Here is a 27,243-nt window from a genome sequence, read left to right on the forward strand (position 1 = left end):
CTTGCACAAAGAACAACTTTTCATGCTTCCTAGAACATACCATTTTAGTCTATGTTCTTTGGTATGTTGAAAATGTAATGGTAAGTTATGGAGATTTTGATGTTTTCAACCAAGGTTCCAATATTTTTGTGGGGCAACATTCATTGTTAGCCAATCATGGCTTTATTTCTAAATAAACATAGGTCCATTTCTACTTAGTATTATCTTCACTCTACATTATTTCAAATTATACAAATGTGCTTTTACAACATGAATTCCAAAGTCGGTGTTGTTCACGCTTGTAACATTTAGACATAGAGAAAAACTAAAAGCCATCATTTCCCCATCTCCAGTACCTTTTCCTTATGAACACAACCACCTCCCTCTTAGTCTTGAACACATCCTGTAGTTGAGTCCTGTGTTGGAATCTAAACACAGTAAGCTGTCGGAGAAAATAAGGTGAAGAAGAAAGATTTGTAGATGTCCGAAAATTGTGATTTGTTACGTCAGTTCTTTCCTTTCAACCAAGATTCTTTTGCATAAAGAATAAACTCTGCATTAGAAACCATATTAATAGTTGAGCATTTGCCTTTAGCTATAGGGCAACTCTGCTCAAAATCACCATTAATCTGCATTAAGTAACCAAGATAGCTCTCACTGTTTGTCTTGACAGCTACACGCAATCCTTTTTTTTTTTTTTTTTTGGTCCCTAAAACAGGAACTTCTTCATCTGAGTTTTTTACTGTGTTCCACAACAAAACATTTACAAGACTTTGTTTTTGCGTGCCGTTCCTCCTTTCACGTTTACCCCCCAAAACGTGAATAGAATAGTATCCAACTGTCGTCTTGATTTGAGATCATTTAGAACAGTTTCCATACCCTGAGCAGACACATTTCTTCAATGGGTTTGAGTAGGACTGACCAAAAGTTTGTGCCAGTTGACTATTCTTTTTCTCAGATCCACTTTGTCAAGCCAGATACAGGCTTCGCCAATCAAGGTCTTTTTCATAAATTTCCCTCCATTAGAGAAAAGTAAAATCTAGAAAAAAGAGCCAAAGTTATATATACTTGCATATATTTTTCAACCTTTTTAAAAGGACATTTGATCATCAAAGAAGTAACACAGACAAGAAAGGGTAAGAGGAAGTAGCAGCTATACTTGTAAGATAACTAATCCTCAAGATATCCTCAAAAGATGTGCATAGTATTAATTAATTCACACCAGCATTTCCCAAAGGAAAAGCCACATCCAGGAAGATATGAGAATTTTAGATAAGACATGTATTAACAGCTCATTCTGACTAGGTTTATGCTTAATTGAATAGAAAATTTCTCAGAAGAACTTGCTAGGTACATTTTCTAGTAGTTTATGAAATATGCACCAACATACAAAATTGTTTGAGTGCTGAGCAAATGAATAAGAGCTCACAAGGCAGAGAAAATACAACAGTAATTTTATTTAGCATTTAATTTACTGGTGGTTTTACTACAGTGTGTACTTCTGAAGTGATTTCTTGTCATATGTAGAACTTATATTAGTTGAAATGCCATAGGATCTCACACTCAAGACAGTTTTTTTTTTTCTTCCAGAGATGAGTTGAAGAAAGGTAGAGAGCGTCAGTGTTAACCATTAATCCTTGACAGTTCTCTTTTCAGAATCTCCTTTAGAGAATTCATCTTTATTCTTGGCTAAAACTTTACTTTTATGTTTCTGACTTCAAAATATACATTTATGATTATTTCTTCTGGGCCCTGGTTTTGGGATTGTATACGACATTGTATATCTTCACCTGCATCCTGCTTTCTTATTACATTTATCACATTTCAGACAAATGTGTAATCTTTCTCCCTCGTAGTCCTGTCTCTAACTACTTAATCTCTGTAGAAGACACATTTGCTCACACAGACTTCAGAGCATCTTTTGCTCTTTTAAAATTTCTTTCCACTGTAATACCTTTTAATACCCTCAATGCAGCTTTAACTTTGTAATATTTCTTATATGTGTCTCTAGTGTGCCCTTCAGGGCCAGTACCACGGTCTTACTCTTCCCATATTTTTTTATCTCTTTCCTCCCACCTCGGTTTCCCTCTTTCGTTCCTTGTTCCTACATCTAATGAAGACATACTACGTACAAACACTGTATTATGTTGTAGAACAAAGAGCAATGAAAGCCAGGCCTTGCCCTAGAGGAGCAGAGTGGGAAAGCAGTGACCAGTAGGGATATAAATGATTATGCAGCACAGATTAGGATTGGTAACCTAGTAAGATTAGCAAAATACTGTGCGAATGAGGCATGATGAATTGCATAGAGGGCAGAGTTCATCCTGAAAGACTTGGGAATAGTGAGATGGGTGGAGAGGGATGAAGAAGACAATATTGAAGGGAAGAAAAATATGAGCAAACCGTTGGAGGCTTAACCTGATTTGAAAAGATTGTGGTGTGGCTGGAGTATAGAGTGTGTTGTAAAGAATACAAAGAGATGAAATTAAACCAACACTCTTAGAGTTCACGTGAGAGGACTATGGATGAGTCAGGATGTAGATGAATCACTGAAGGCTTTGATGTAACCTGCTGGCCAGTGTTTCTGTCTGTCTGTCTACCTACCTACCTGCCTATTCTTAATTCAAGTATACTTAACATTCATTATATTAGTTTCAGGTGTACAACATAAGGATTCAGCAATGCTATACGCTGCTCAGTGCTCATCACAGTAAGTACACTCTCAATTGCCTTCACTATTTCACTCACCCCCAGGGCCCTCTTACCCAGTGTTTTTAAAAGATGCCTCTGCCAGCAGTGCGATGAAGTGAATTAAGAGGGGAAGACATTGATGGCAAGGAGGCCAGCTACACTGCTAAAATGATCTGAGTAATAAAGATGAAAACTCAAAGAGGATTAGTGGCTGTGAGCATGGAAATAAATCTATATAAAATAAACTGGGTAAGCAGAATAGAGAAGATTTGGTAGCTAACTGGATGGGTGAGTGAGCTGCAGACTTCTTAAAGGCCCCTGGAAAGAAACCCCTCAGACTGAATTAACTTGTAAAATGTCACACACGATATGATCGGTATACACATATTAAATAATTGAATGGAAAATAAATACTGTACACACAAAAAGAATAACTGCATGGTATACAGTTACCTGAAGAGAATGCCCAGCAGGACTGAGGCTGAATCTAAAAGTTTCATTGAATGAAGGCTCTCTATCATGTCTGCAAACTCTCGTTTTTTTCTTGATCACTTTCTTCTGGGTAGAGATGTTCATCACGTATATTTTTACATATAAATCTGAAAAGAAGAATTCAGCTTGTAAAATGTCCATTACTCATACAATTTTCTATTGAAAGAATTATAATTGTACACTGGGAGTTATCCTACATTTTAAACAAAGCCAGCAGAACGTGCTCAATTTGTTTCAGACAACATAAAATGATTAAAAGACACACCAATTTTCTTAGCAATTTGAATGTGTTTTCCCGTTGTATGATAAACACATTACTCTGTTTCTGTGTTGAGAAAAATTATCTAAAAATTAGTAGAATATCAACGTGTTCTATATGAGAGAGGTTAATCCTTATTTCACATTTTTTTCAGATATACTCGGCATACAGCCCCAATTTTACTTTGAATTTTCCAGATTATTTAGGACATATTCCTACAGAACTCTAGATATTTTATATTTCTCATTATCATAAAATTAGATACCTGGTAAGTGATCAGGAGACTTAAATTTGTAGGTGATATTTCTGCATTGGAGAATCTCAACTATCAGTTGTTCACCATCTGTCTTCATTTCCTTTTTCAGTGCAATCTTGATTTCTCCCATTACCTGAGTTTTGACTGGAAAAAGTTAAGAAAAATGGTAAGGAATAGGAAATGAAATCTATTCAATGTTTCATTCAATAATTCATGCATACATTCATTTACTGAGTGTTTATCAAGCGCTGAACACTTTATTGTATCCTGTGGATACACAGATGAATAAAACACAGTCCAAGCCCTTAAGGAGTGACAGATTTCATGGGGAGACCAATAAATTCCACACTTACAACAAAGTGTGCTAAGTATGATGACAGGCTAGTAAAAAGGGAGGTATGGAGGAAATGCAAGTAGGTGTTACTCAGCTATAGATTATTAGGCCAAAAGAGGAAAAAGATGAGACTATAATAAGACACACATACATAAAATCAATAGAATCCAGGGGCACGTGGGTGGCTCATTCAGTTAAGGGTCTGACTTTAGGTTTTGGCTCAGGTCATGGTCACAACGTTTCATGGGTTCCGTGGGTTCAAGACCTGCATGGGGCTCTTGCTGACAGCTGGGAGTCTGCTTCAGATTCTCTCTCTTCCTTTCTCTCTATGCCCTTACCCCGCTCATGTTGTCTCTCTCTCTCAAAATAAATAAATAACTTGAAAAATTTTTTTAAATAATAGAATTCTAATATAATTTATAGGAAATAAATCATATGAAATAAAAGAAGTTGTTTGCTAACAATTGCTCGTTACAAGACTTTCTCAAGAACACTTGCTACCATAACTAAATGTCATTGTATGTTATTTATACTTTCTTCCTATTTCTTTTATGGAAGACATAGCTAAGAAGAATTCATGTAGTGACGACACTACACAAAGGAAAATACAATGCGTGGTTTAAATGAATCCAATGTATTTCTTTCGAGTGTTATCTGGGATCCTTGTAGTACTGAAGAAGCCATTCATGATCACTCATGATTCTTTAATGATTCACCCTTTCTTCTGTCAATTCATACATTCATCCACTTATTTAGTCACTGACAAGTACTTTATTTCCCACGCTACCCTATGATAAACACTCTGTTAGGAAGAATGGAGCCAAACATGCATGCTTATTGGTTTTATGATTTTTTCCACCTGTTGGGAAGAAAGTGTTAATGGATTATTTTCATCAATAAGTACATAATTAGAAAAAAACCCAACAAGGTTATAAAATATGAGAGCATGATTCCAAGACAGCCTGAGGAAGTACTGCTTGAGCTGAAACCAGGACAAGAAAGAATTAACCAGCTGAAATGGATTAAGAACATTCTACAGAGAAGGAACTGTGTGTTCACAAAAGGGAACATCATGGGACTGAGGAACTAAATAAATGTCCTTATGGTTATGACATATTGTTAATTGGCGCCTTGTTAAGAATTTGGTTTTTATCTTTAGAACAATAGGAACCTGTTGAAGGTTTTTTAAGTTTGGATGTAGATCACTTGTTCTCAAACATCTTGGTTTCACACATCGTTATAGTCTTAAAAATAAAATGGGAGTTCCTTAGGGTGCCTGGGTAGCTCAGTCGGTTAAGCGTACAACTGTGGCTCAGGTCATGGTCTCATTGCTTGCGAGTTCAAGCCGCATGTGGGGCTCTGTGCTGATGCTCAGAGACCAGAGCCTGCTTGAAATTCTGTGTCTCCCTCTCTCTCTGCCCCTCCCCCACTCACGCACTCACACTCTCTTTCTCTCTCTCAAAAATAAAATAAAAACATTAAAAAAAATTTAAATGGGAGTTCCTCAAAGAACCATTGTATGTATTACAGCTATCAATATTCGAAATTTTAAATTTCTAATCAAAATGCAAAACTGGATATTTAAAAATATTTATTAATTCACTTAAAATGATAATATACTTACAATATTTTAATGGAAAATCACCATATTTCCCAAAATAAAAAATACATAGTGAGGAATGCTGTTTCACATTTTTTTCAAATTTCATTACTGTTTTGCTTAATAAAGGAAAGCTGGATTCCCATGCCTGTTTCTATATTACATCCAACTCAATAAGTTGTTTTAGTTGAAATATATGAAGAAAGTCCACTCTCATACAAATAGTTGGAAAAGGGAGGAATATTTTAATATCCTCTTTAGATAATGTCAATCTTTGATGCTACATTAAAACTTGACAAGTGGTAATTTCTTAAATAAGACAAGGGATAATTTCTGAAATCATATCAAGGAACTTTCTGAACTGTTACTTTAAAATACACCAGTCTATCTTGCATTTTGAATGGATCTTTTAACTATGCCTGATTTGATAACCTCATATTGTTCATTTTGGAAAACACTGGTTCACTGAGCTATGAAGGTCTTGTTGACACATTTCATAAAATATTTGAAGTACACATGTTAATATCATCACCAATATCATCAAGAAGTTCTTTGAAATTGAGAAACTTCCAAGTTCAGGAATGCAGATGCAAGTTTTCCAAAGTTCTATTTTTTATTTAAAAGCTGAATTTTATAATTGACGACTACTGTCACTTGTTTCTCTTAAAGTGACAAGCTCATTTTGTAAATTTTTCAGAATAAGTGGCATGTGTCTATGAGTTATTCTTTCTAGTAGAAATTACATTGCATATTTAAAAGGGCTAGTTGAGCTTGCAATGCAAAAAAAAAAAAATGCACAGACTTCCTCAAGTCAATGGTCATAATTAGACATGCAGCACAAATGCTTTAGACGTATTTCCCATGTGATCACACAGATTTAGAAAGACATACACTTTCTAATACATAATTTTAATATATTAAGTTATAATATTTTAGTATATTTAAAAATAATTTTGACCTCATGGATACACTTGAATAAAGTACAGAATACAGAACATAGTTGAGTCAACTTTGAGAGGAAATTAGAGTAACAAAAGCATTTGTGCAAAATTGTACAAATACTGGATTGTAGTCATTCAATCCTTTTGATTGAATTTTGTCATATTTTGGGGATATGCTGTTTTAATTTTTTTCTTTCCTGGATCAATTATTTGATCGAGTTAATTTACATTTTTGTCCAGATGTATGCAGACATGTAGAAAAATATCTATGAATACCAATAACTAAGACGCAAAAATACAGAAAATCATCCTCTATACTGAAACATAAATCTTCTAGATATAGTTACATCATAATAATTTAGCAACCAATGACTATCGATACCTCAGAGTAGTTAGATGTTAGCTTTGCCCTCAAGAAACTCAAGAAAATAAGACTCAAGGCAGGGGTTTTATATACAGCTGGAATGTCTTTTGAGTGTCAAGCCTACAGTTTTAAGCATAAAAGAACTCAAGAATTCTACACAAAGATTGATTCTCTGAGAAATACAAGGGGGATGCATTTCGTTAAACCAAAGAGAAAACTAGAGAAACTTCAGTGTGATCAATGACGGTGAGTATTTAATGTATTTAATTATGGGGCTAAGGATAAAGCAGGACTGAGGGCACAGGTGCGTGGAAGAACAGCATTTGTTATGTATTCCAAGAGTAGTAAGAATACAACAAAACATGGATGGATGGGGAAGGAGAAAATGCAGAAAGTGAAATGAGACTATTGATTTTTGTATAGGCGATAGGTAGGTAACAAAGGGTGCAATTAAAAATTGACAAACCACATAGTAAGTGCTGAGGTAAGAAGAGCAAGAATTATAAATGGTGTATATAAAAAGAAAATCATTAAATATATGAATCCTTAATTACAGAAGAAATTTTTACAAATCAAAGACACCAAATGGAAGAAGAAATACAACAAATATACACAACAATTATAAAACAAAATGCAGAGTTGCAAACACATCTACCATATCAGTAAATACAAACAGGTTTAGCTAGCCTTTTTAATTTAATTTATTTTTTATTTATTCATTTTTTTTTTGTTTTAGAGAGATAGAGAGAGTGCACGAGTGGGGGACAGGGGCAGAGGGCAAAAGAAACAGAATCCCAAGCAGCCGTCACACCCAGCGTGGAGCCCAATGCTGGACTGAATCCTAGGACCCTGGGATCAGATCTGAGCTGAAATCAAGAGTCACACATTCAATCGATTGAGCCACCCAGGCGCCCCTAGCTACCCTATTTTTAAAATGACTTTCAGACTGGCTCATAAAGCAAAGCTTACCTTTATGTTAAAATGTAGTTTTGTTTCTAACAGTCAAAAATACATAAATTATAAGCATGTCGGTATATGGAAACAATAAGAGAGTAGGGGCTGAACTCTTATTATCAGACAATAAGTTTTATAAAATGAAACTACAAACATTAACCACACACAAAAAGGCTTCAATTAAATAATTCTTGGGGGAATGGCAAAATATAATGAGAAAATACAAAAGTTCTGAAAAATAATGATAATGGAAATACCATAAGTATCAGAATCTAAGAAAGTTACAGTAATGATGAGAGGAAAATCAATAGTCTTAAATGCCTCTATCATTTAAAGCATTTATAAAAAACACATATGCATTAATATTCTATCAAAAATCTTAATACAAGTGATTTAAACTTCCAACTCTAAAAGTTAGAAAAAGAACAAAGTGAAACAAAAGAAACTACAAAGAAGGAAAGAATAGAGATATACACTAAAATTAAAGAGATAAAGAATAGAAAAATAGATGAAATTAATGAATCAAAATTCTGATACTCTGAATAGTATCAACAAAACAAAAAACAATAGTGAATTTACTCAGTGATGTGTGGTCTCTTAACATTCTTATTCAGAAATCACCTCTGGCTTCTTAACCATGACACTACTCTCCTCTCGGTGACTTGCTATAAACATTTATGGTCATGAATATACCCTAATACTATCAGGTCATATTCTGTTTACACATTCATGACAGATAGAAACTGAAAACATCATCTAATATATTTCTTCGAACTTCCAAGCGAGCATCCAATTCTGGTTACTTAACCATTTTAAGGAAGCATAAATAAGCCCATTCAAATCACTCTGTTTTATATTAAAAAAAAAAACTTCACAGGCAAGTAATTTTCAATATAAAAATGAGAAAATGGGACAGATCTTAGAAATTCTTTTCTTTAATATCTAGAGAAATTAGGTGAAAAAAAGTAAAATTAGAAAAAGTGTTAACAAGTAGTAACTGAACAAGGAATAGGCTACAGTCTCCCGCTGGCAACCCCCAAAAAGTTCCGTGTAGGAATGGAAAGGGGGATTCCTGAGAGTTTTGGTGCGATCGGGAAAAATGGCCAAGGCTCCCCATTTCCGGGAGCTCCAAGATGAAGCAGGTGAAAGACCCAAAGCAGAGACTATCTTCCCCTGGAAATAAGACATATCTTGGCTTGCTACAGTGAATGCTGGCCAAAAAACATTTAATGAAATTTCAAGAGAGAGAGCAAAATCTCGCCAAGCAGGCCAGCAAATCTATATGTAAAACAGCTCTATTTCTTTCCTCCAAAGCCGTACAGAAGTGGAAAGAACACCGTCTCAAACCCACACCTGGAATGGAGGGGGAAAAAGAGGATTAAACCAAGGTAAGGAGGGATTCCAGGAAAACTCACTCCTACTACTCGAAGCCAATAAAAGCTGTGGACAGAACTGATCACACTAACAAGCGGGATGGAATAAAATAGGACAAATCTTCTGGGACAAATTCACTTTTATAGGTCATATTCCTCTTTTGCAGCCCTTAAAACCCTACGTGTTAAGAACGTGCTATTTGTTCTTTCCCACCTTCTTCCATGGGGAAAAAAAGGGGGAATTAAGCTTGCTAATTACAGTTCTCAAATCATCACGTTGCCTGTTTCTTTCTTGGAAGGTTAAATTCACATGCTTCACAGTGTGGTACTTGTGAAGTTCTTGATAATTTTCTCCTGTTCGAAGACTGTTCCAGCTTGCTCTTTAATGTTTCTATTAAAGGAAGAAAGGGACATGCCTGCTGAGATTGTGTTAATTGTGAGTCACCACTGTCAATCATGTCTGCCCTTTCCTAGGTTCAGAGTGCCTCTGTCACCTGGAGCAGACGGTGGATGGTGACAGAAACCTCTTAGTCCAGGTCTACTGTCTCCACAAGGGGGCAGCTCCAGATCTAACATCGATCCTGCTCTGGAGAAGATATTTATCCTGCAGTAGGATACATAACCACAATTTAAGAATAGAAAGAAGGGGGGGAAAGAATAGAAAGAAGAGGAAGGGATGAAAGGATGTTGAGGGGAATTTCAAAAATGAGGTGACAAAAGATGCCGATTATAGCGCGAAAGTACAAATGTTCCCCTTTTAAAACTATTAATGAATTAGAAACACCATGAATAAAATTGAATAAGACAGAAATCAGTATTATTGACATAGAGGGAAGAAAGGATGATATAGAAAGGAAAATGGAAGATAAAGAAGGTAGAGAACAATGATAGGTATGTCAAACTGAGAAATATGATCCAATATAACTGATTTTCCAGAAAAAGTAAGTTTAAGAGTTTAGAAAATAGCATCTATTTAAAATATACAGGTATTTATCTGAAGTAACAGAAGGGTAAATCTGTGGATCAAAAGAACATCCTGTATTCCTGGAAATACTGATTACTTGATACATTGATATATCCCATTTAAACTACTTCAAGGATATAGAAAACATTTTTAAAGGAGACAAGGGAAAAAATAAGTCCCCTGAAAGAGGACATTCGTGTATAAAAAAAAATAAAAATAGCCTTGTGAAAATATTTAAAAGGCTGTGGCAGAAGATATAGAGGATATAGTAATGGAGGAAGAAAGAAGAAAGAAGAAAGAAAGAAAGAAAGAAAGAAAGAAAGAAAGAAAGAAAAGGAAAAGAGGGAGGAAGGAAGGAAGGAGGGGTGCCTGGGTGACTCAGTCGATTGAGCATCTGACTTCCATTCATGTCATGATCTTGTGGTTTGTGAGTTCAAGCCCTGCATGGGGTTCTGTTCTGACAGCTCAGAGCCTGGAGCCTGTTTCCGATTCTGTGTGTGTCTCTCTCTGCTCCTCCCCCATTTGTGCTCTCTCTCTCTCTCAAAAATAAATAAACACTTTATTATTTTTTATATGAAATTTATTGTCAAATTGGTTTCCATACAACACCCAGTGCTCATCCCAACAAATAAACACTTTAAAAAAATTAAAAAGAAAGGAAAAAAGGAAGGAAGGAAGGAAGGAAGGAAGGAAGGAGGAAAGAAGGGTGGGAGGGAGGGAGGAAGGAAGGAAGAGGGAGGAAGGAGGGAAGAAAAAAGGTTACAGATGAAATTGAGGAGGAAAAGTGGAAGTAAGTGGAAGAGTGCTAATTTCCTTTAGGCAGACTTAAAATTGAAAATTGAAATATAGTACTAAAAATCATAATTGCTGGGGCTCCGGGTTGGCTCAGTCAGTTAAGCACCTGACTCTTGCTTTTGATTCAGGTCATGATCTCACTGGTCATGAGGTCAAGCCTAATGTGAGGCTCTGAACTTGGCTGTGGAGCCTACTTAGGATTCTCTTTCTCCCTCTCCCTATGCCTCTCCCCAGCTCGCGCTCTCCACACTCAAAATCATAATAGCTCAACCTTGTAATATTTTCAATTTTGTTTCTTAAACTTAGTGAGAGCATTTATGAATGAATATGGCTAAAATATTTATCGAAATTAGACAATTCCTTTGTTTTTACCATGATATATTCTCTTCATTAAATTAAAAAACACTATAATCATGGCCATGAATAATTTAATTGTTTTTAACAAAACTGTGTGCGTCCCTCTATCTCTTTAGCTAAAGTGCTCCAACTAAGTATAACTGTCAAATTGACTTATTTTTGTCTCCCACAGCTTTCTTTTTTCACACTCTCTGGTGCTTTATTCTCCATTAAAATATGCAGCACTCTTCTCACTCCTTTTACTCAGAAAAAGTTTACATTTATACATATTTTATCTTTGAAAAACATGTGTGTGTCATATCTACATGCACATATTTATACACATGCTATTTGTACACCTCCATCTGATTTATAGCTTAGAGAAGTGCACTTTAAGAAAACATTACCATTAACAGAACACGGTAATTATTTCACAAGAAATAAGGTTTGTATAATCTCCATTTTACAGGTGAGAAACTGGCGGCTTTGGTATTTGAAGTAACTTGCTAAATGGCTAAATGGCCCAGGTAGAACTTTAATCTAGATCTTCCGATTTTAAGTCCAGAGCTCTCTCTCTCTCATGAAAACCTTATATTTTCTTATGAATATTATTTTTGCACTGATTGTGAAGAGCACTGAGTAATGTATAGAATTGTGGAATCATTGCACTGTGCACCTGAAACCAATATAACACTATGTTAATTATACCTCTAAATAAACAAATGAATAAATAAAATAATATCCTTTCAAATAAAAATTAAAAAAAAATATTTAATTAAACATTTTTTTTAAATGTTAGAAAGCTTAGAAGTTAGAAAACAGGTTTCCCTGATACCCTGAGAGGAAACTATTTGGAAAACAGCAAGCAATTCTGGGTTGTTGATTTAGGGTTCTATTTGCCCATCTCACTGTTGGCATGATAGGCAGGTTTTTAGTCTCCACACTCAACTTAGGGCTTAAACTCATGACTCTGAAATCAGGAATCACATGCTCTACCGATTGAGCCGGCCAGGGACCCCCACACTCCGGTTGTTGAAACCTATCCAGAAGTTATTGTCTGTATATACACATCGCATCAATTATGCAGCTCATTTATATTAAACAACAAAATGGCAACCAATATTTCCTGAAATATTCATAATTGTATGAGATCCTATATGGGAATCATTTAAACTACAAAATAGTTTAAAAAGTGACCATGGATTGAGAAAATATTTTTTTAACATTATTCATATCTGAAATACTGAACTGCACATAGTGTAAGTTGAGGCTTACTCTTTCTCAGAATTCTAAGAAATCTATTGCAATCTGAGCAGCTTTTGCCCATGAGAGACCATTTTAGGCAACTTTTCTTTAGAGGCATTGTTTAATTAACTGAAAGCGAATAAAACGAGGAAAAGGAAAGAAGGAAAAAATGTAAGGGGAAAGTTTGTGTAAAGAAAAAAGCATAGAGTGAATAAAATTCTCATCAACACTTAGGTTTCTTTGTGTCTGTAAATTTCCATTAGTAAATATTACTGGTACTGGCTAATGAAGTCGGAATTAGTGTTAAGTATGATGTATATTTAGCCCTGAGAGTCTATCACCTCATAATTTGTCACTTAGCTCCTATCACTCACTTCAAATCTAAGCAAAGTCTAATGTGGAATTAAGGGTGAAGTTTCAAAACCAGGAATTCTGGATGGCAGGCCAGTCATTAAGTATCTAAGTTTATATTTCCTCATATAAGTGAAGGTATGTATTTCCTCATATATTCCCTCATATAAGTGAAGGTATGTAATGAGATTATTTAGGGACTATTTATAATATCTCTTTCAGCTTTATAGGTTGTGAACATTTTCTGACACTATCTAAATATTGTTTAGTCCTGGCCCTCCACTAAACATCTTCTATTCTAAATAATTTTCTCTGTTTACTCAGGATTCCTAAAGCCAGTCATTACAGAAAGCCTCACTAATATCCTAATACCTGTTAAGAGGTAAAATAATGATGTATTTCCCCTCATGTAGAATTTGCATTTTGTTTTCTTTCAATTGTTTCTAGTCTATCAGTTTCAGATCTAAACAATGATTTTTTTAATGCTAGCATAGTAAAGGCATATTGTTAGCACAATGCCAGAAATGGTAAGTATTCAATAAGCATTCATTCTTCTTATGTCTCAACATGAGATACAATGCAAGATCAGTTCTAGAAGAAACTGTTTACACCTAGCAAGCACATATGTACCATTAGGTCAGTTGCTCAATTTACTCAGAGTAAATAAACAAAACAAAACATCTCTAACTATTCATAGGAGTCAATAGTTTTAAAATAGAAATTTCTCAAAAAGAGAGAGTCCTTCTTCCACTTTGCTGAGCTTGTTACAGAGAGGAAGTAAGTTCACTCTACTTTGTTCTATTCACTTCTCTCTATAATTTCCAAACAGGTATATTAACCCTACCCTAGAGTCTATAATAATTTTACCTTCCATGCTGAAATTATATTTCTCTCTTCCAAAAGTTCAACGTGGCACTCAATAATCTGACTGTAGTACTCAATAATTATCTATAACTGGCACTTCTTTTTTTCTTTATACCATGTCCTTGAGTAGCCGGGAAAGATCCCCAATCTTTTACCAGGTCTGGTAATCTTACTTTTATTGAGTGTGATTTCCTGGCATATCATTGTTTTCCACAGCCTGCATTCAAGTCATTGACATGTCTTCATTGTAATTCTCAGAAACATATCCTTTGAGCAAAGGTTCTTAACTCTTCCCTCGTTATATGTAGGATTAAATAGAAGGAGTGAACAACTATAGGCTTTGAAGGTTTATCCTGGTAGTTTAATGTTTGAAAGGGGGAAGTAAAAATAGGACTAATTTATTTCATTTTATAATGTATTAAATTCTATTCCTATTACCTTCACTTTAAGATCTCATGAAATTGACTCCCAATAAATCAGCTTGCTCATACAATAAAAATGACATCATTCAGCTAGCTCCATTGCCTGACTACTTTTCTACCTCTGTATCTCACACACCACTGCAAATGCTTGGATCTAGCAGTTTCTACTAACACATACTATGATAAAGAATTAGAAAAAAGAATTAAAAAAATAATGTTTATTTATTTTTGAGAGAATGATAGGAGACACAGAATCTGAAGCAGGCTCCAGGCTCCGAGCTGTCAATACAGAGCTGGACTCGGGGCTCAAACTCACAAACTGTGAGATCATGACCTGAGCTGAAGTTGGACGTTTAACCTACTGAGCCACCCAGGAGCCCCAGAAAAGGAATTTCTGAGACAGGATTTATGAAACTTTTTGTGATCAGATATTAATAATGTCTTTACAGTGAAATTCAATGGATTTGGTTTTCAAGAAAAAAAGATGAATCTTCATTCCAAATATATCTCAAGACATATAATTTTGTACTCAGTTTAAGTGTATACTAATATGTAAACAAGATAATATTATAATATTATGAATGATGAATACCAGTTAAATAATGTAAACTTGTGTCATGTTATCTCATTTTTCCTCAAACATGTGAAAAAGAAATATTATTAACTTCGCTTTAAAGAAAGGAGATTGTAAATTTTAGGTTGACAAATTAGCCAAAGTCACATAGCTAGATGTTTCTAGCAAGGAAACCCAAGATTATTGCCAAAGCTGTGATAATCCATCATGTGAAAGTGTTCGTGTGCCAAACTCATGTGCATGCTTGTGAGCATTCGTGCGTTAGGGGAAGGGATTTTGGGATTGTGGGAGCTCAAGATTTATGGGGAAGTTGTACTGGAAAGATAAGGGACAGTCAAGAGAAGGTATAAATGCTTACCAATTTCCTTTCCAAAACCTTAATTTATGAACTAAATTTCTTGATTCATTACAGGTGGGGAGTTCAAACTTGGGCGGTAACAATAATGTATCCAATTTATTGAATAACTCTTGTGTTCCAGGCAGTCTATGTATTACTCGACTGCCTTTTAGTGCAAAGACTGTGCCTTATTTGCCCTTGCCTTCTTAGTCCATAGAAAAGGCACGTAGTATGTATTTTATGCTTGATGAATGAATTTATAAAATATCTCTAATCTTCACAGCAAACCTATGAGGTAGGTATATTTTCCACGAAGATCTGAAGAAAGAGATTTATCAAGTCTGACTCAGAGCCCACGTTCTCAGAGCCCTCTAAACTAAGCTGAAGCCACCAAATTGAGATACTTCGGTTGTTTGTTTGTTTTTTTTTCTCTCAGACCTATGGTTTCATCCAAAATAAATGCTTTTATGTCAGCTTTTGAATTTCATTCTCTGTTTACGTAGATAACCAAACCTCTATTAGTCAAAGCTAGGCAGTGACATTCTAATACATTTTCATGTCTCAGGGCTTAGTGGGGGCTGAGGGAGGAGGCATTTTGTTATGTTTTCATTAATTTTTTTTTCCCCACGGGAGAAGAGTTCTGTAAGCGTTCATTAAGTCCTTTATTTGAAATAACCCAGATTCAAGGAGATATTTTATACAATACAGCAGGCATTCTGGCCTAATATGATTTAAGAGTTCTGTGAAAGTAGGACAAGCCTGCACATTCTGTGTTCCATTACATAAAGAAATCCTTTCTTTCTGAGACAAAGCCAGAAAGAACATAATTTTAGGAGGAAAAAATAGATTTTTTCTGATTGATCTCCTTCAATGTTTCTGGCATTTTTTTTTTTGTCCTTTTGGTACATGTTTCTTAGCATTTGTTTCACTGTGACTGAAAATAACCAGAGCTCTTTTTAAAAATTTTTAATTGAAAGCTTCCTATTATCTGGTATGAGACCAAAAAAAAAAAAAAAAAAGAACTTATGTTATTAGGAAAAACTGAAAACTTAAATGGACACATTTAAAAATGTTTAGAGTTTTGAAATCACTCTATAAAAGCCTCAGGAAAACAAATCCCCAGAGGAGTGACGTAGGCGAGACGGTAGATGCAGGAAGAGGTTGGTGAAGTTCTCTCCCAGAGGAGAGTCAGGTTAAAGAACAGAAGCCTAGCTTCCTGAGTTCACAAGGCCTTGGCCAGACCTCCCATCTACATTGTAGACCAAAAAGATCAAGCTGTCTTGACCTTTGATTCCAGAGTAGGCAGGATGACCACACGGTGGGTCTATACATAGTCTCTGAATACAGGGAAACATTAGCATCATTGTATAATGAGTTTCGAAAATACAACCAGATAAATGCATAATACTAGGGATGCCAGGAGCTCCTGTGAGGAAAAATAGTTTGTCTATGTAAGAGTGGAACTACCCAGTTACCCTAGAACAACTTCCAGCTTCTCTCACAGGGGTGGAAGGTGACCAGGCAGCCATGTAACCTCTGAATAAGCCTGCGAATAGCACCTGAGGTGTTAAATGAGGGTTAATGGATGATGGGAATCAAATGTTTAGGTTGGCCCACCAGGTTATTTATATCATCTCCCTGTTCCTAAATCAACTCTACCACCCTCAGCACACAGTAATCTTGATCGTCCTTTCAGTTTTAACTGACAGTTCAGGTTTTACTTTTGGTTTTTCATAGGATAGAGGAATATCCGATAAAAGCCTTCCTTGATCCTATTTTTTCCAGCTGTCGCTTCATCTCCTTTGTCCTTAACTGTCATGCCAGATAAAAGAACACTCTAGAATTCCACCTCAACTATTTATTCTCAGCCCATTTTTGCTAGATATTCTTTTATGTCTCTCTCCTCTTCATTAGTCTTACCTTGCTTTGCCCTGAGAAGAAGAACCCTTGAACTACATCACCTGGATTTCATCACCTTACACTTCCACTGGGGTTATAGCAATGAGTCCCGGGCAGTGTGATGGCAGGAGGACAGAGGCTGAGCTATTAATTGCCCATGACCCACTGTCATTTGCTGGCTTGTTTTACGGAGGCTGGTGCCTGGCTTCAAAGGCTATAGCTTCTGCCTGGAATCTCTTGTACCATGGCTGTCGCTCTTGTTGGGTTGGGGCAACAGCCTCTCTCCTCACACCTCTTTAGCCTCAGGAGTGGGAGTGGCTTTTTGTTGGGGCCAATCTTCTAATGTTTCACCTTTCCTTGGTGGTTCCCTTAACCTCCCCCACTTTGTATGTGGTCCTTTCATTAAATTCTTTAACTACTCCATTTGAATGTGTCAACTGCTTCCCCCTAGGACCTCATGACTCATCAATTATTACATATTTAGATCGTAATCCAGGGTTTTGTTGTTATTTATTTGTTGTTTTTATTTTCTTCTGTTCCTGAAACAGTCCTTTTGATTTGTGACGCCACTTTCTGTTCACATATATCCCTGGGTCTACCTCTATGCTTTGTATTCTATGCCACTGTCCCCTTCATCTTGGACAAATACCAAACTCTTTTTATCATCTGTCTTAATACCTTGCAGGATAACTTCACTCTTGTGTCAGTCAGGATAGATTAGATTCTGTTGCAGTAACAAACACCACCAAAACTGAAAGTCACAACGCCTTAAGCTGATGGGACAGTCAGCAATCTCCCTCTTCACTGACTGTCATGTCTGTGAGAAAAGAGAACTTTCCAAGTCTCACACCAGCAATTAAATGCTCAGTCCAGAAACACATCATGACCAACTACCACTCATTGGCGAGCACTCATCAAAGGACCCACTGTGTCACAAGGAAGCCAGTCTGAGAATCAGAAAAATGGAAGTAACCACCGAGTAACACTAATCGACACCAAAGCTCTCTTTGCACCTGTTATTCAAAGTTGACATAGATGTTGGAGGTTCTCTGTTATTTCATATGTATGTTAGAATAAGTATACTGAGCTCCTTAAAAATGCTCAGCTGGTAATTTAATTGGAATTATATTAGATTTATATTTTGTTGCTTCACTAAGAAACATGGAATGATTCTACGTTTATCCAGAGTTTTTTAATGCCCTTTAATAGAGTCTTAAAGTTGCTTTTATTTTTCTGTATATATCTTAGTTATTTTTATAAGTTAACTCCAAGATATTATGATATTATGAATGTTTTGATATTATGTTGTATATATATACTTATTGGTGATCTAGAGTAATTCTTATTTATTCTAACATCCATTGATTCTGTGAGATTTTTCTACATATATATGTAATTGAAACTGATCACAGAATTAAAGGTGATTTGTAATTCATTCTACTTTCTTTAATTTCTTTTTTTCTCACTTTTTTTTCCTATTCTGTTCCTTCTGCATCCTTAAGAATTGCTTTCAGCTACAAGAAACAGGAAAACTTACTTAGAATGATTAAACAAATGGGGATTTATTTTTCTAGTATAAAAGAAAACCAGATGGATATAGGTTTGCCATTACAGTAATGAGTTTAGGAATTTGGGTTCTTTACATATTCCTATTCTGTCATTTTTAGTATTCATATACATCATTTTTGCCTAAGAGTTGCAAGATGCATGCCGCATATCGAGGCATCACATCTACCTTTCAGACACAATAATAATAAGGGTCAGGGAGAAAGCAGTTTTACATCACAAGGTTCTTGCAAAGATTAAATAAGTCCAGCATATTTAAGCACTCAATAGGTTATTAACAGTTCTAACTTACTATAATGGAGATTGTCCCTTAACATCTAATTTTTGTAAATCCTGAGTCATTCTGGACCCTGAGTCCAGATAGTATAATGTACTGCATTTCTCTGGCAGGAATGTCACACTGATAGACACAGAGGGTGTGGTTTACAACTGAGTTATTTTAACAGTGCCTCCTGGAATTGGGCTGTGCACATCCTACATGTCTGTACATGGGCACTGACCTTAGGCTTCACTAGTGAATGAACCACTCAAGATGATTAATATTCTTAAAAAATTTTTTTTAATGTTTATTATTTATTTTTGAGAGAGAGATACAGAGTGCAAGCAGGGGAGGAGCAGAGAAGGAGGGAGACACAGAATCTGAAACAGGCTCCAGACTCTGAGCTGTCAGAACAGAACCCGATGCAGGGCTCGAACTCACGAACCATGAGATCATGACCTGAGCCGAAGTCAGATGCTTAACCGACTAAGCCACTAGGCACTCCAAGATGATTAATATTCTTGATAAATATAAAACACAATTACTATTAAAGTTAAAATTATTAAGTAGGAAATTTAGTAACCTATTTTAAAAGAACAGAAATTAGATTGTTTCTCTTATGGACTAGTTGCTACTGCTCTCCACGGCCTTTGAAAACCTGCTAACAAATTCCAGTGTTCCTGATCGATTAAAGTTAAGCCGCTTTCCAATAAAAAAAAAAAAAGAAATATTGCCATTTGAAACACTGTGGATGGAACTAGAATGTATTATGCTAGCCAAAATAAGTCAGTCAGAGAAAGATAAGCATCATATGATTTCACTCATATGTGGAATTTAAGAAACAAAACAGATGCACATAGGAGAAGGGAAGGAAAAATAAGATAAAAACAGAGAGGGAAGGAAACTGTAAGAGACTCTTAAATACAGAGAAAAAACTGAGTGTTGATGGGGGTAGGGGAAATGGGTGATGGGCATTGAGGAGGGCATTTGTTGGAATGAGCACTGGGTGTTGTATGTAAGTGATGAATCACTAAATTCTACTCCTCAAACCATTACTACACTCTATGGTAACTAACTAAGGATTTAAACAAAACAAAACAAAACAAGTTAAGCCTCTTTCCGATCAAAAAGAGGTATCATCTCTCCAACTGTTTCAACAGCAAAATAAAAGTCTCCGTATATTCTCTCTGTAGTCAGTGTATAATATGCTGAATAAGTAGTCGATATGTTATCTTTCTTTTAAGCCCACATATTATCTGCATTTTGCTCAAATGATGCAGATAGTATCTGATACAAAAAATGCTTGGCATTATCATCCCCAAATTTAGTAAATCAGACTTTCTTTAGTTTCTTTTTTAAGGAAAGTTGAAATTATAGGAAATGGATAAATTATAATATTCAGATCAGCTGAGGCATAATGAGAATATACTATTAGGAATTGCAAAGATTGGTATGTAACTTTAGCTCATAATGAAATAACCCTTGAAAATAGACTCAAATAAAAATATTTCAACATGAAATGGATTGACACAAATGAGTTTTCTGAAATAGAAGAGTAAATTATTTTTAAATAATCAGAATTCTAATAATAAACAAACATCAATAAATAGTTTAAAAATTAAAGAAAAAAGCTGTACTTTTGATAAGAAAGGCAATGACCTGATGGAGTGTTTTTTTAATTAAAACTTATCCAAATTAATTAGTAAATATTCTGCTTTTCAGATAAGGTGAAGACCATGCACCTAAACATTTTAATATATTAAATGAATCATCTTTGTTATGTTTTGATTTACTATTTTGTTTTAATATAAGAACTGCCATATGTAATTACACATGTAGTTATCACATGTAATCCATTCTCATTCCTCTTCCTACAAAAAAGCATCTTCTACACAATAATGTAATTTTAAAACTTTATGTTGTTTAACCACAGGGCCTGGCTATGTCAGTTCTAGTACATCCAAGATTGTAAACTATTACAGTGGTATATGCTTAGCCAGAAGGAGCTAAGAAGAAAAGAGGGTAGACTGTTGAATTTCTGGAAATAGTCCCCACGTAACACTTGAAAATGGTAAGTCAAATGAAGTATCCATTAATACTTGATGAACTTTGACAACTTTCTTTTCACATTGATATGAGGACTATAGAATATCAAAACACAGTTCAGAAATTTATTATAGCCCTCTGTTCTGTTTTTCATTCCAAGTAAATTTCTTCTACAGTGTCTGTATTAAAAGAAGTTACCATACTTATCATTATTATTCATATAATTTATAGTCTGTATCTATTTTTAAAAACTCTACTGTTTACATTTCCCATTTCCTTTCATATTTGTTAGGGAATTTTCTAGCATCTATGCAATGAGTGTGTGTGGGGGGGGGGGGGTGGGGGGGAGTTTCTGTGTATGTTGCCATTGCCCTGTCTGTTCTATTTAGGTTCATAGATTTCAATATATATTTGAAAGTGACTTATATGTAAGTATACACAGAAACATTCTAATATAAACTCTCATATTTTATGTTTCCAGCATCCCTTATCTTCTTCCACCACTACCTTGGGAATGTCTGCCCCCACATGCATGTGTCTGCTAGGTTGAAAACCATCATCCTCCATTTTCTTTGCCACAGTGACTGTTCAAGAGATGGGAATCTGTCCCACACAGGAAATATCAGAGTCCCTCACCAGGATGTTAGGAGATAGATTCTCTCTTTCCTTCAAGTCAAGGTCTTATAGCTGGGTCCCAGGGCAGCCAGCAGCTCTGTTCCCAGCCTCATGGAACAGCCTGAGTACAAGGCTAACTTGCAGAGAAAATTGAGAAAGCAGTGAGAAACTAAAATGGGCTGAAGGCTGGCATTTCCTGAAGCTATTTCCACCTATAAATGTCTTAACTGCAGTAACCAGTAAACATTCTTTTTACAATTAGTGTTGTTTTTCGTCTCTTACTGATGAAAGATACTGCCTTACGAAGGTTTATTTGAATAAATCTCATGTTCAAAAATAGCATCCCGGATGTAATGGAAAAATTACTGTTAAAAGTACTCAACATTGTCTTTAGGCTTATTAAAAATAGATTAGGTAGGTGTAATGGAGCATAAAGAATATATAGTAAACACATGTAATGACAGGTCAGCTTAAGAAAACATAAATTCAGATGAAGCCAATGATTAACCCTTCCCCCACTGCATCCTCCTCCCACACCCCTGACGTAATCAGGCTTCATTTGATGATTATGACCTTGCTTTTAAAAAAAACTATTACACTAGCATATGAATCTCTACTCAGTTTGCTTCATCTAAGCACTTCTTACCACACTGGACCCTAAGCCTGGTCTGAGACAGCATCATCTCTTCCCTGGACAGCTGCAACAAGGATCTGTCCATTCTCCCTTCTTCTACCCTGCCTCTCTTCAGAATATTCTCAAAAGAGCAGACTGTTTCCCCCTTGGCTGGAAACCCGCCAGCAGTGTCCCACACCACGTTCAATAAAAGGCAAAGTTCCTAGAGTCTTCTGCTTCCGGGCTTCTGGCCCTCATCTCCTCACACTCTTCCTCACCACAGTGACCTTTTCCCTGATTGTGCGGGGCACGTCTCTCCATAAAAACACTTTGTTCTGTAAGGAGCAGTCCTCCCCCAGGTGTCCATACAGCCCTCTCCATCATTTCCTTCAGTGTTCAAACCACCGTCACCTTCTCAAGAAAGCCTCCTCAGGCAACACTATTTCCAACTTTTTTTTTTAACTGCAGGTGTGCAGAATCGAGTTGTTCACACTCCTCTGTTCACAGCACACAGCACTTACTTAGTTTTCTGTCTCTGTGAGGATCCTTGCATATTTGGTATTTGATTTTGGTTTTATTTTTTCTTTTCATGCTACTAACTTTTTTTTTTTTTTTTTTTTTTTTTTTTTTTTTTTTTTAGTAGGCCTCACACCCAGCATGGAGCCAACACGGGACTTGAAATCATGACCCTGTGATCAAGACCTGAGCTGAGATAAAGACTCAGATGGTCAACTGACTGAGCCACCAAGGTGCTCCTCATGCGGCTAATTTCATCTCACCACCCCAAGTTGTCTATTTGCGATAATCCTTTCAATCCAACTTCCATATATTCACTGACATCAATGTTTATAAGATGGCAGAGCTGTAAAATATCTAGAATTGTTTTGTATTTATTTTTTGCTGAAGTAATATGGTACTATAAATCTCTTACTATTAATTTCTTTCCCATTCAAAGTTACGTTTTTGAAATGTATTGAATTTATGATATGAGATCTAGGTCATTTTTTTCTGATAGCCTTGTAGTATTCCTTTACCCACATATAATGAGCTTTATTTATCTATTCTTCCAGTAATAGACACATATATTGCCTCCAGATTTTTACAATCCCTCCCCACATACACACACACGAAACAAAAAACAAAAAAAAACTGGAAAGTATCACTTTACTCATGGCTTTGTAAACCTTTTCTTACTAATTTATGCCTCATCAGTACTATTTTATATTTTATTTTTGCCTTTAGCTTAAGAAAGCAATTATTCTTTATTGTCCTTCATGAAAAAAAGACTTCAATGACATAAGCTAAGAATTTTTTCCATCTACCTCTCCATCTCTGAATCCCTTCAGTTCATGGGCTGGCAGAGGAGACAGAATTGAAAGTGGTCATTACCACACAGGGCGGTTGGTGCTCTGATAGGTGCACAGAAGGTACAAAGAGAATACTTCCTTAACAGAGCCAGGTGCACGGGGCCCCACGGATAGCTCCTTGAAGAAGGTAGCTGAGGAACTGGCCTGAAACCATGAAGATAAAACCATTTGAAAGGGTGTGATCACCTTGAGTAAAGAGAACAGCAGGCGCTCAAGAAGGGAGAGGAGGAACTGCAGAACACACATGGAAAACTACAAGCGGGCGCCTGGGTGGCGCAGTCGGTTAAGCGTCCGACTTCAGCCAGGTCACGATCTCGCGGTCCGTGAGTTCGAGCCCCGCATCGGGCTCTGGGCTGATGGCTCGGAGCCTGGAGCCTGTTTCCGATTCTGTGTCTCCCTCTCTCTCTGCCCCTCCCCCGTTCACGCTCTGTCTCTCTCTGTCCCAAAAATAAATAAACGTAGAAAAAAAAAAATTAAAAAAAAAAAAAAAAAAAGAAAACTACAAGCAATTCTCGTATAACCAGGATGTAAAATGGGAGAGAGGACACTTCAGGAGGAAAGTGGGGGGGGGGGGGGAGCAGAAAGAAGGACTTACTGTATTAAAACCCAGCGAGAGTTAAGCAGTTGAAAGAAGTCAATAGAAATGCTTTATGCTAGAATCACCAAGCCACAGCAGACAGTGGCTGTCGAAGCTGATCTTGAAGATGATGGTACTGCCGGTTAAAAGCACGCTTAGACAAATGGGTCTCAAGGTGAGATGAGATGGAAACTTACAATTGGGCGGTTATTGAGATGGGAAAGAGGGAAAAAAATCTAAGAAATATGTAAGAGATAAAATCTTCAAGGATTTGGCAATTGTCTACCTGTGGAAAGGAGACAGTGACTGGAAAAATATTGTAACCAAACCTGAGGCATAAGATATAGGAGAAGGAGTTTGCAGGTCAACTCAACTCAACTAAAATCTGATATATTTTGCCCTACCAATAAACTTAAACGTAGACTTTTCAATTTTATCAAAACTTTGATGTTGAAATTAGCAAGGAATTATTCCTTCCTAATTATTATTTAAATTTTTTTAAATGTTTATTTTTGAGAGAGAGAGAGAGAGAGAGAGAGAGAATTGAGAGTCAGAGGGGCAGAGAGAGAGGGAGACACAGAATCCAAGGCAGGCTCCAGGCTCTGAACTGTCAGCACAGAACTCGACAGGGGGCTCAAACTCACGAACTGTGAGACCATGACCTGAGCCGAAGTCAGACGCTTAACCCACTGAGCCACCCAGGTGCCACAGCAAGGAATTTTTCTTAATAAATTAAAAGCTGTATTGTTTTAAGTAATATAATATTGGATATTTCCATGTTATCATGTCTATCGTGCTAACCATTCAACTTAGATTGAATCTTAGGTAATATTTTGGAAGGAAAAATAATCAGTCACTCATTAATTGATGAAGATACAATTTTCAAAAGTCATTTGAAAAGTCATTTTTTTCAGTAACACAATCATTCCATTCTCTTAATTTAAAATAAAATTACTTTCAGGAACGTTTTAGTGGAATATCTTATTTTGAATATACCTAAGCACTTTATTAAGGAAAAAAAAATCTATGAAGGAGAAAATGCTCAATTAAACTTAGTTTTATGAGAGCCTAACATATCAAATCAAATGCTACAAAGACCTTAATCTGAAATTGCTAATTCATATTTCTAACCTCACAAAAAAACCCACACATTCTGAAAACAGATCCCATTTCAGCTCTAAACATCGACAAACCAATGAGCAACAGCTCATATTAAATTTATCCAGATAACCACACTGCTGACTATAAAAAAAGCAGACTGTAAATTGGCTGAGAAATATCACAGCAGTCTTGAAATCCAACTAAACTGCACAACTTGACCTAAAATTTGACCCAGCCAATTCATCATTAACTAAAAGAAAATGAATTCAAACCATCAGACTATCCAAAGTAACAAACACTTGAAGAAAAAGCTCTCTGTCTTGAAAATAAATTGTTGACAAATGGTTCCAGTTTTTCTGGCCTCTTGCAGTAATTGAAATCACTTTAAACTACCTTTTCCACCAATTACAACAGTTAGAAGCCCAACAGATGCCCCTGCTTAACTCAATACAGAACCACAGAATGGAAAATGGACTCACATAACTCGGTACTAAAGACAGCTTGCTGACTTAAGCTGTTCAACCAGTAATCCTGTTTCTTTGGTTAATGAAATATTACTGAATGAAAAAAAAAAACATTTCAAAAGGTAAAAACACTAACTCCGTTAATTTTAGAAGAGGGAGTATTTTGAAAAATTCCATTTCTCATGCTTCTGAAAAAAGCCCTTAGTGTTCCCAGAGAACTTTCTAAAATGTGTATGCCAACATTCATGCATTTTCAAATATAGACTAGTAACTCCTTTTGACTAAACCTGCTTTTAATACCTTATGGTAGCATTCTGAACTTTTTATTTCTTTGTAACATACCAAAGACGGATAAAATAAAAAGTATTCAACTAATCCCCTCACTGTCTTCAGGATAGAGACTGGCAATTTTTATTTTTTTTTAAATTTTTTTTTTCAACGTTTATTTATTTTTGGGACAGAGAGAGACAGAGCATGAACGGGGGAGGGGCAGAGAGAGAGGGAGACACAGAATCGGAAACAGGCTCCAGGCTCTGAGCCATCAGCCCAGAGCCCGACGCGGGGCTCGAACTCACGGACCGCGAGATCGTGACCTGGCTGAAGTCGGACGCTTAACCGACTGCGCCACCCAGGCGACCCTGGCAATTTTTATTAAAAAAGTCAAACCCCTCATCTGAACTTGTTTGCCAGTGATTTTCCCCCTTCGCTCAGAGAGCCCTACTCCTAGGCTCACACAGTGATCAGTATGGGAGGGGCTGATCCATCAGGCTTTCCAAATAACAGGTCAAGGAGAGGACACTGTATGTGTATAAAGACAAAGTTAGAGCAAACTTTAAGTGTTCACCCTCATTCAAACTCCATTTTACTCTTTTAATTCATCTTAAAAATGTTCTCTGACGCGCATACCATATGGCCTTTTAAAACACAATCTATTTCTTTCTTTAAAATTCTGTGAAGCACAGGTTTGCTTTTTATCATTTCCCCCCACTTTCCTTTATTTTATCACTTTTTACACTGAGCTCTGTTAACACTTTTAGTTTCTTCTTTTTAAATCATACTTGCTTTAACAACTGATCATTTAAAAAAGTGACCATAATCACATTATTTCATTTCTAGAATGCTAGTGCCTAAAACTTCTCTGTTTGCATTTTTATTCTGAATCATTTTTAGAATGAACACATTCCTTTTTTTTTAAAGGTTGTGTGTGGTTTTTTTTAAAGTTTATTTATTTTGAGAAAGAGAGAGAGAGAGAGATGGGGCAGAGAAGGAAGGAGAGAAAATCCCAAGCAGGCTTTGTGCTGTCAGTGCAGAGCCCAATGTGGGGCTCGACCTCTCAAAGCCACAAGATCATGACCTGAGCTGAAGTTAGACACTGACTGAGGGGTCCCTAAAATGAATACATTCCTATTTGTCTTCTAGATATCTCTCAGAGCTGTCTATCCCCTTTTCTTCTACTGCTGTCTCTGCCTTCATTCTCGTCCTTATCATTTCTTACTCGGACTTCTGAGTTGCCTCCTACCTGGTCCCCTGACTACAGATGTGATCCCTTATAATACATCCTTCATAGGACCAAATCTGATCACGTAATATTCCTTTAAAAAATCC

The 27,243-nt window shown here is 36.1% G+C and overlaps 1 protein-coding gene across 1 annotated transcript in view; it reads right to left on the bottom strand.

Moving 5' to 3' along the window:
* Positions 1–877: 877 nt before the first annotated feature.
* The window catches only part of PCLO (piccolo presynaptic cytomatrix protein), a 411,980-nt gene continuing 385,614 nt past the window's right edge, over positions 878–27,243 (bottom strand). The window contains exons 23-25 of the mRNA XM_047096771.1: positions 3,687–3,821; positions 3,124–3,269; positions 878–1,018 (exon numbers count right to left, since the gene is read on the bottom strand). Of these exons, the coding sequence (XP_046952727.1) occupies positions 878–1,018; positions 3,124–3,269; positions 3,687–3,821 (422 nt within the window). The remainder of the gene's footprint in view (positions 1,019–3,123; positions 3,270–3,686; positions 3,822–27,243) is intronic.

The sequence above is a fragment of the Lynx rufus genome, unplaced genomic scaffold (assembly GCF_022079265.1).
Source record: "Lynx rufus isolate CCGP_SWC_20201006 ecotype Redwood Valley unplaced genomic scaffold, mLynRuf1.p SCAF_4, whole genome shotgun sequence".
Taxonomy (NCBI): Eukaryota; Metazoa; Chordata; class Mammalia; order Carnivora; family Felidae; genus Lynx; species Lynx rufus.